The sequence below is a fragment of the Charadrius vociferus genome, unplaced genomic scaffold, assembly GCF_000708025.1.
Source record: "Charadrius vociferus isolate BGI_N301 unplaced genomic scaffold, ASM70802v2 scaffold400, whole genome shotgun sequence".
NCBI classification, from domain to species: Eukaryota; Metazoa; Chordata; class Aves; order Charadriiformes; family Charadriidae; genus Charadrius; species Charadrius vociferus.
In genome coordinates this window covers 1,195,655-1,204,924 of record NW_009646556.1, presented here as the reverse complement: position 1 = coordinate 1,204,924, position 9,270 = coordinate 1,195,655, and the positions used below count along the sequence as shown (strand labels likewise).

At 40.6% G+C, this 9,270-nt stretch overlaps 1 protein-coding gene across 1 annotated transcript in view; it reads right to left on the bottom strand.

Annotated features, from left to right (window-relative positions):
* Nucleotides 1-9,270, bottom strand: part of LOC104287658 (galanin receptor type 1-like) — a 16,715-nt gene continuing 7,445 nt past the window's right edge. Inside the window, exon 3 of the mRNA XM_009886387.1 lies at nucleotides 1-373. Coding sequence (XP_009884689.1) covers nucleotides 56-373 — 318 coding nt within the window. The 3' untranslated portion in view covers nucleotides 1-55. The remainder of the gene's footprint in view (nucleotides 374-9,270) is intronic.

Below are 9,270 nucleotides of genomic sequence, written 5' to 3'. Positions count from 1 at the left end.
CCAGACAGCACCCTTTCCCTTCCTCTTCCTTCTGAAATATATTTATGAGCCCAATTTACATGTTGGTGGTCGAGTGCGTGGTAGAGAAGTTCTCCATGCGTATTCGGACCAGTTTCTCCGTGGGAGCCGGCCGCAGGAAGAACTTGCAGGTGAAGACTTGGCGGCAGGCCTTGCGGAAGTTTTCTGAGAGGAAAGCATAAATGATGGGGTTGATGCAAGAGTTCCCGTAAGCTAAGCAGTGAGAGATGATGCGGAAGGTGAAGGAGACGTTGTTCAGGGGAAACTGCCCAAACTCTGCCCACATCGTGATGATGTGGTGTGGCAGCCAGGAGAGCAGGAACACGGCCACCACGAGAAGCACCGTCTGCGCTGTCTGGAAAAGGCAAGACCACGTATTAAATGGCTGCAGTGATCAAGTGAGTCCGTGGTATGAGTGAGTTTCCCTTCGTCTGTCAGCAGTGAAGGCAGCATAACACAGGCAACACTGACAAATGCCAGGTGAGCAAATTATGGCAATATGAAAAACGATGCTAAAAACCAGCCCTCCTCCCTGGAAAACAAGGATTGCCTGGTTTTGACTCAAGCAAATAACTCTATAGGCAATGGAGATAGCGCCCATAAAACCTCAAACAATACAGAGGCTGCAACAGTAGCGCTATGTTACACAGAAGAGTGGAAATAATACTGCCTAATGTTTGGAGTCTGAGGAACATTAAGGCTATTGAAGATAACTGGAGGAAAACAGGCCGGCTGCAAGGAAATAGGCCACTGACAGGAGCAACAAAGACTGATCCTGTGTGTTCCTGAGGAGAAAGATTTTTCCAGTAGCTTCCCTTGTAGGGGAGAAACCAAGAAAAACAATGCACGGAGGATGACTTTTTTTTTTTTTTTTTTAATATGCTTTGCTCTTTAGTTAGAAACACTCCTAGCTAGATGATTACCTAAGGGAGGGTCACTGCCTGTGTGCTGGCTGGGTTAGAGGCGTGCCCCTGCAGCGCAGTTAGGCTGGCCAGCCACCATCACAAGCTGCCATTTCTAAGCCCCAAAGCTTAATCTGAGGTAAAATTTTCCTGAAAACAGTGTTCTTTGAAGTCACCATCCAAAATGAAGGTTAACGTGAGGTGAGCTGCTGACTGCAGCTGTGTCAGCCCCACAGCTGTGGCTGGGGAAGGGGAATGAGGGCTGAGGTGGTGCCTTGGGAGGGCTGAGGAACATGGCGGAGCAGCGTGAGGGGGTGGTTGGGTGCTGCGAGTGTGGGGAGGGTGCAGGGAGAGTCAGCCTTGGCCAAAGGTAGGTGTTATGAGCTGCTTGAGCTATTTTGGTGTGAAATTTAGTAGGCTGATTCTCTGGGGTTTGTTTCTTTTCTTGAGGGGAAATGGTAGCTCGAGGAGAGGGACTCAGGCTGTGAGGAACCGGGGCGGGGAGAGGACTGAAGATGAAGACTGGGGTGCCTGTATTTTGGGGCTGTGAGTCCAGGTTGTCTGCCGACCCTGAAGTGGAGAGCCTCACCAATGTCAGCAAAGTCCCTTGCCCTATAAATATTGCTGTGAAGTTGATGTTTAGGGGACCTGCAGAATGCATACCAAGAAATAGCTCCATCTTTATTGGAAAGGTGTTTCCCCTCTTGAACAAAAACTCCTCAACCTGATACAGTTAAGGGTGTGTGTCACAACAAAACCACTCTTTTAAAATTTGGAAGCTTTTGAAGAGGATGGAAAATTATTTTTATTTACTGTAAGCTACAGTAAATAAAATTAAACTATAAGCCGCTTCAACTTCCTTTCTGTAGGACCCCGAGGCCTGTGGGAGCAGGAGCTCGCTTTTCAAGTTTAAGAAGGCCGAGGGTGTCGCTTTTCTCTCACGTTCTACTTCTAGCACGCTCAGGGAATACCTAGCAAGGTATTCCTTCAGAGGAAGCCAGTAACCTTCAGAGGTTACTGGCTTGGGGCCCCTGAGAGCCTTTCCTACTGTTTTTGCAGGGCTAATTTCACCTGAATTCAGGAATTTTCAAAAATACTAATGGTAATGGAAGGTGAGCATTTTTTTACATATTTAATCCTCCCTTTTTGGGGTACTGTAGCAGATGCACAGCTGGTGACTTCCCTCCTTTCCCACCACCTGATTGTCAGCAAAATGTATGCTTTTCAACTTTAGTGTTTCTCATTTGTATTTTGTCATTTTAGTAAATATAACAATTTGCAGATACCTTTCCCCTAAGGAGAATTGTTGTACACATAGCAGAAAAGCAATGGAGAAAAATGAAAACTTAGGCTTCGTTTCAGCTTAAGGTTTACAGCCTTACTAGTCTAGGTCAACGCTTCTGTCAATAATTCCTGTGCATGATTTCAAGTGAATACTGTGTAATTACTTTCCTAGAAGAGGGATAATTTTCTAGTGAACAAAACCTCATTTAATTAGTGGTTATAATGGCTACATCTAGCAGTTGTTTTGTCTGCTAGAGAAGACCTGCAGGATTTTGTATCTCATTTTAAAGCACTGTATAGCATTTTGTCACTACATGTTATGCTAAAATGCATAAATAGAAGTTATAAAGACTCAGGCTTACATATATCTAACACCAAAACACCTAAGCTGGAATGATCTTTTAGGACAAGGGAGATCTTTTTCTCAGCCTTGCCAAAATGCAGCAAGTACTATAGCTGCTGCAAAACCTCTGTATGTTCTCTGACTTTTCTGCAGCACTACACAGTTGGCATGACTTGCTAAATTAAGCATGTCTCCTAGGCAGTATTTCAGTGGTGGCTCAGGTGGTTGGGTAGAGCTGGTCTTGGGAAGGAGATTTTTTGGATTCCTGTTAAACTGGGAGGGCATTTCATGGGTTATTTGCTCCTCTCTTGGTGTTCTCTGTTGCTGTGCGTTTTGGGTGTGATGAAAATTGTATGCGCTGGCCTTGTTGGAAATGTAGTCTGAGCAAAACAAGGAAATTATGAGTACCAGAACTAATGAATCAAGGTTTCCTAGGGAATTGTGTCTTAGATGGATTCTCTGGTGCCCTGAAAGACAGTAGTGGTGCAACTGCAATACTTCTCAGAGCATTTGCAGTCAGTGGCTCTCCAGGTACTTGCTAAGTTTCACTCGTCTAGAGTCTACTTTAGTGATGGCTTTTTCTGTCTTCCTGTATCAATGAATTAGGTATTGTGTTCATTAATATATATTGGCTAACAGGAGGCTTCTATATTGCAGACTAACTACCAAGATCACGTTCTGGAGATGATGACAGCATGGAGAAATGACAGCATGCTCCAGGGAAGAGTGGAGTGCCATTACTTCATAGCAGAGAGAATATAAGGTGATTAGACCTGGGTGCATAACATCTGGGATTGTAACAACTGATGGCAGTCCCATACATGAAAACAGTGGGAAACACTGCTCAAACATTTATAAATGTCTTATGTTTGTAACCTGACTTGTTCAAAGGGGTTGGAGATACGGGGTGAAACTGGAAGAAATCTATTTGTTTTCCAGATTGTTCTGTTTCACTTTCATAACTGCCCTATAATGCTCTTGATGTGTCCTAAGATTATTTAAAACTTTAAAAACCTTTTTTTAAAATTGTTTTGTGGGGTTTTAGTTGTGTTTTCTTTTAGATGTCAAAATACTTCAAAAGGCACTTGCATCTCTAAGAAGTTGCTATGCTTATGTGTTCAGATATAGTTCTTTATTACATATCTGGCTAGGGCTTACTTTATCTAAACAATTGGAACTGGATCAGGACCTTCATATTATGCTGACCTTCCAAAGTAACAGTATTAAAACCTGCAGAACATGAGGGCACCCTAGAATTCTAATTATTGTTTATAACATATATTTAATCTGATCTTATACCTGAGTGAGTCACACTAAAATGTTTAAAGTATATTCTGTTTGCTAGGACAGTAGTAATGTGGGGGAAGGCTAAAAGGTGCTCTACGTGGCAACTGCCTTTTCTTCTACTTGTTTAACCCTGCAGAAAAATCAACTGCGTGATAAAGAGGGGTTTTGTCTATGTTGGACAGGCACCATCTGTTTACATAGGGCCTGCAGCAATGATCTCCTGTAATTAAAACATATGATTATTGAACTGGAAAAATGTGTTTGGATGTGAGCCAAAGGTACCACCTTCACTTGTCTTAGCTACATTAACAAGCTAGTTAAATCTGTTAACCTCTCTAGGAAGATGTTACTGCATCAGATCAAGATTCCTGTGCAAATAAGAGGCAATGCTTGCCTACAAGTTAAAAAAAAAAAAAAAAAAAAGGGGGGGGGTGAGACGGACGGATGGACGGACGGACGGACTTCTGTCAAATAGGTCTCTCAAGTAAGTTTGTACTGTAGGTTCGTAGGTTCATCCTGTACCTGGCATACTTCAGGTACTTCCTTGTTTTCCCTATTAAAGCGCCGTCTGACATATGAGGTGGCAAAGTATGTTCCCAGATGAGTGAGCAACCTTAGCTCTCAAATGTCCTCAAACTGGCCACACTGGGAAACGGGTGCTATCCTTAAAAAAACAACAAACTGGTATGATTAGAAGTTGATGGAACTGAAAAACACAGATGTAGTGGTCTTGTGGGGTCCAGATTGCTTACTGTGGTATGATGGGTACTGAAGAAATTATTAATAAACAGGTCCCTTCCTTAGCTTTCACCAGCAATAATGGTCCTACTTTTTTACCCTCTATCAGTGTTAAGTAGCTTAGGCTTGTTGCCGAGGCAACCTTTCATAGCATCCTTCTGCTTAAATTAGGGGGCTACAAGCACTGAAATACTCTTTTGAATAAGGGATATATACCTAGATTCTTTTTTCCTTCTATTGTGAAATAACAAACTGCACATTTAACATAGGACTGGGTATTAAAAATGGGTTTGCAGTTGCTATGTATTAGCACAAAGCTGTTTCTGAGGTCCAGCTATTTGGGATTTTGCAGATGGAGAACACAGACAATACTAGAGAAACAATATACATAATTCATGACTCGAGAAACATGTTTTGGAAATGGAACTTGTGTCTTTTTTTTCAAGTTAGAGAATATCTAGTTAAGATAGAGGAAACTGAAACAAAGCATTATGTTGTGTTTTTAATGTGATAACTTTGTAGCTAAAACTGTTAATATAGACTGTCATCAGCTGCAGAGTAGTGATCCAAATAGCTTGTGTATTGTTGAGTGTGTTTAGTGGACTGTGATAATTTGCACAGTTAATGGATTACTGTTGGTCTAGCTGTGCCCACTTAATGCTAGCTTTCTGGTTCATCTCTGAAGGTTCCGTGGGACCATAACAGACATGCACAACGGCCACTACTGGATTATCTAACTCTCTCTCAATGCTCTCGGAAGTCTTTCAAGCAGCTCCGAAAAACTTAGTACATTATATGTTGCACAAACAAAGTAAGAGTGCCTAAGCTGTACTGTGAATCAACAGCATGGTGGGAAATAGAGACTAGGAGAGTCGTAAATATTTTTGTTTGTCAAATAAATAGATAAATTTCTCTCATATTTCCACCTTTTATTGTTCCTGCCATGCACAGATTGTCTAGAATTTACTTGTTTATTCTTTTGTTATCTTTATAGGTGATTTTACTCTCATTTATGTTTTCCTGCTTTTCTTTGTGTGTTTTCCCTTTGATTTGGTTTGTTTGTTGTTTTGGTTTTTGTTTTTGTTTTTATAGCCCTTGTCAAGCTATTTCTTGCTTTTAGCCTTCCCCTGTCCTTCAAAAAACAATGAGAAATGTGTTTAAAAACCCTTTTTGGGGGAGACTGAAAACTAGCTGACAGGTAGAGCTCAGAGTGTTGTGATTAGTGGCACAGAATCTAGTTGGAGGTCTATAACAAGTGGTGTTCTACTGTGACCCCAAAGACAGACTTATTCTAGCTAGTGCTGTTTTTTCACACCATACTATACTTCCTCAGCCTTTGTGTGTGGGCTGGGACTTTTCTCTTAATCAGGTAGGCTTTATACTAGAAGTTATGTGATTTACTGATACATTTTTTCCCTCCTGTTTTCCTCATCTCTAACTTGCATCTCCTTTTCCCTAAAGTTTGAGAGACAATTAGTGCATGGTTTGATTGCCCCAGACTTGATTTGGGTAAGCTATGGAATTTCAGACTTGGCTATATATTGTACTTTTACTGTAGTGAAGGCCTGGCAGAAAAGTAGTGACCCATGATGCCCTAAGCTTTTGCTTTTAGATACTGCAGGTACACTGTGGCAGTGCCCTGGAAGGCCATGTGGCTTAGCACAATCTACTAGTGTATTGCTGGAGGTACTTACCAGCCTCTGACGAAAACAATTTTTGTGGCTTTAGACTCTGAGATCCTCTGTTTTCTGAAGACAGAAATCAGTCAACAGCATCCTTTTGCTCCGTGTCCCTTTTTAAGCCAATGTGCAAAATGAAAACTCGGTTTATTCTCTCCTGGTGCCAGGTTCTCTTCTTTGTTCACAAATTCGAGTCCCCCCTGATGCATTTGCAAATGTCCTTTTGCTTTCTGTGCTAGAGTTCTAACAGAAAGGTGCCAAAGCACAATATGATCTCCAGAAACATGCTTAGTGATAAATACACAATGTTTTCAGACAGCTGATTCAAAAAAAGACCATACCTATCCTTAACTACCTTAAATGTTGGGTAGCAGCTTCCTCTGCTCCAGTGCAAATGCATCTGTTAATTACTTTTGAAGCACTTCTCACTGCCCTTTGGTCTTATTTATTACACTTGAGTTTAATACTACTCTTCAGTGGTCTGAAAACCACACTGAAAGTGTTCTTTTTCATTGTTCTGTATATTTCGTTTTTGCAATCAGAGGTGGCAGTTGGCTGTCATGAAGAAGAGAAGGGATTAAAACAAATAGATTTTCAGTTGTTATCAGTTCATTTTGGCAACTTGCATTGCACGCTGGTGGACTCTTCATTTCCTAGCAGCTTACTTGCAGTGTTCTAACAGCTCATCTGCACATCTCTCGTTCTGTGATTATGTCACTAATCTCTTCTGTTGATGCCCTTAATACTTACTCACTTTGTATTCACAAATGCCTATGAGCATTATGATATTCCTATTATCCACTAATTGGTAAAGATGCTTTCTATTCCCACTGCCCTAAGCTCTTGCTAGCAAAAAAACTTGCAGGATTTCAATTCTGATTATTAATTTTTTTTTTGCTGGATGGGTGCCAGGATTTCCCGTGCTCCTTTGCTGTACTTGGTTTTGTTCAAGTGCCAAGGCCTTGAACATTGTATTCGTTAAGTCTCTATGAAAACCTTTCTTTTGTGTGAACAGAAGCCAAAGAAACAGTTCAGCATATAAGAAAGCAGTTACAGTGGAAGTTTTGTCTGTTTCTCTTGTCCAAGATGTTCAGGAATACCTGTCTACCTTGAAGAAATTCTGTATGTTTTGCCTTCAAGCTGTTCTATGACCTTCGAAATGCAGTGCTCCACGGAGTGTTCCAAATCAACTCTATTTGTATTTGCATCTACTGAACTGTGGGAGCAATGAACAGCTAATTTGCATGTAGGTAAATGTAAGGTGGTGGATATATGAGCTGAGGAAGAAAAAAATCAGCTTCATACAGAGAGATATAGTTTGAACTGACCATTACAATTTTGGAGCAAGATCTTGGGCTTATGATAGTTTTGTGAACAGCTTGATTCTCAAGTAATGGCTAGACGAGGGATTTTTTTTTTTTTTTTAAGTAATAAAGTAATGCAAAACAAATTTTTGGAATTACTAGAAAAGGAACAGAGAATAAAAAGATACGGCTCTCCCACCAGGTAAGTGTGGTTCACCTTTCTATTGTAGCTAAACAATAGAAAAGTGTTACAAATCTGTTAGCTTTAAATGGTTCAATTGGTTTGTTAATTGTAGCTTTTGCCCTCAAGTTTCACAACTTCTACTGTCCTTTCAAGGGAGCTTGCAAAATAGCTGGGAAATTCATATCCCCAGAAACATGCCTAAACTTGAAAAAGCATTTCCAATTGTTCAGTTTGCAAGTCTTGTTATTTGCTCTTTAAAGATGTACAGGACAAAACTGAGTAAACATTGGGGAACCCTGGTGTGCTCCAGAGGCCAGTAAAACACCACAGGGTCATTTCATGATCAGAATAGGCCTCGGTTTGCATTAATTTCCATTGTTAAATCATCTTATTTACTGCAAATGTACGTTCAGAGTTCCTAGGGCTGGGCTCTTTATGAAACACTTTTCAACACTGTCAGACAGGGAATTGTTAACTTTCCTTGGAGTCAAATTATAGACTTGCTGTACTCTGCATGATTCAGGAAGGAAATAACAGAACTGAAATATACTTTATTTGTGATAGAGAGGTGCATGGGATTTCTTAGCATGTGGTCTTGCTGGCTGGCCTCAAGAAACGATTATCCAAAACTGCAAAGGGGAATCCTGCAGCATCACACCATCTCAGTTTTAAGGCTGGCAAACTTGTGCAGCTAGTATGGCATTAAATGGGGAAACAGACAGTTGTGTGTCTCTTCTGCAAGCATCGTCTTAGTTTATCCTGCCGAATTTCAGCCTAAGCTTGCAAAAAGTCCTAAACTTCTTCCTTGATCTAATATACAAATATTACATATAAATGGAAAAGCGTATTAAATGGAGCATGTCCAACATTGACATGTAGTTGTCAAGCATATATAAAAATTTGCAAAGTAGGAATCTGAAATAAAGGTCAAACTCTTGATAATGGAAAATGAAGTCAGGATGCAACAACCTTTGTGCAAGGGAAATTTTCGCAAAGTTGGAAGTGTGCATAAATTGAAAAAGCTGCTCTAGTTTGAACATAATCATGCTGGAACTTAAAAGCTTATAAATCACAACCCAAGCATAAAAACTTTTTTCTTTTTTTCTGTGTGTGTGTGTGACATATGTGCCTGGAAGATTGTATGTCATCTGTAGGACTCTGTGAAAGACAAACTTGTCATTTTTAGTGAGTGTTTGAACACTGACTTGGAGGGGGCAGCTGTCAGAGCTCTCTGGGTTATTCATAAACTGGGCCATTCAAACAAAATGTGTTTGTAATTAACTTTACAATCATGTAGCTAAACGTTGCCCACAAGTTGGCCTTAGAAAACAGGGGGTCCGTATCTGTCCTTCTAGCCCCTACATGTCTTCAAATAACAAAAAAAATCAGTACAATATTGTGGCAAATGGAACAATAATAGTCAGCAGAAAGATCACAAATAGTGGAAGAGAAGGGAAAGGTGACTTTGCCAACACCATGTGCAGAATGAAATCCACACTGGAACCCCAGGTATATCTTATAGCAATGTTAT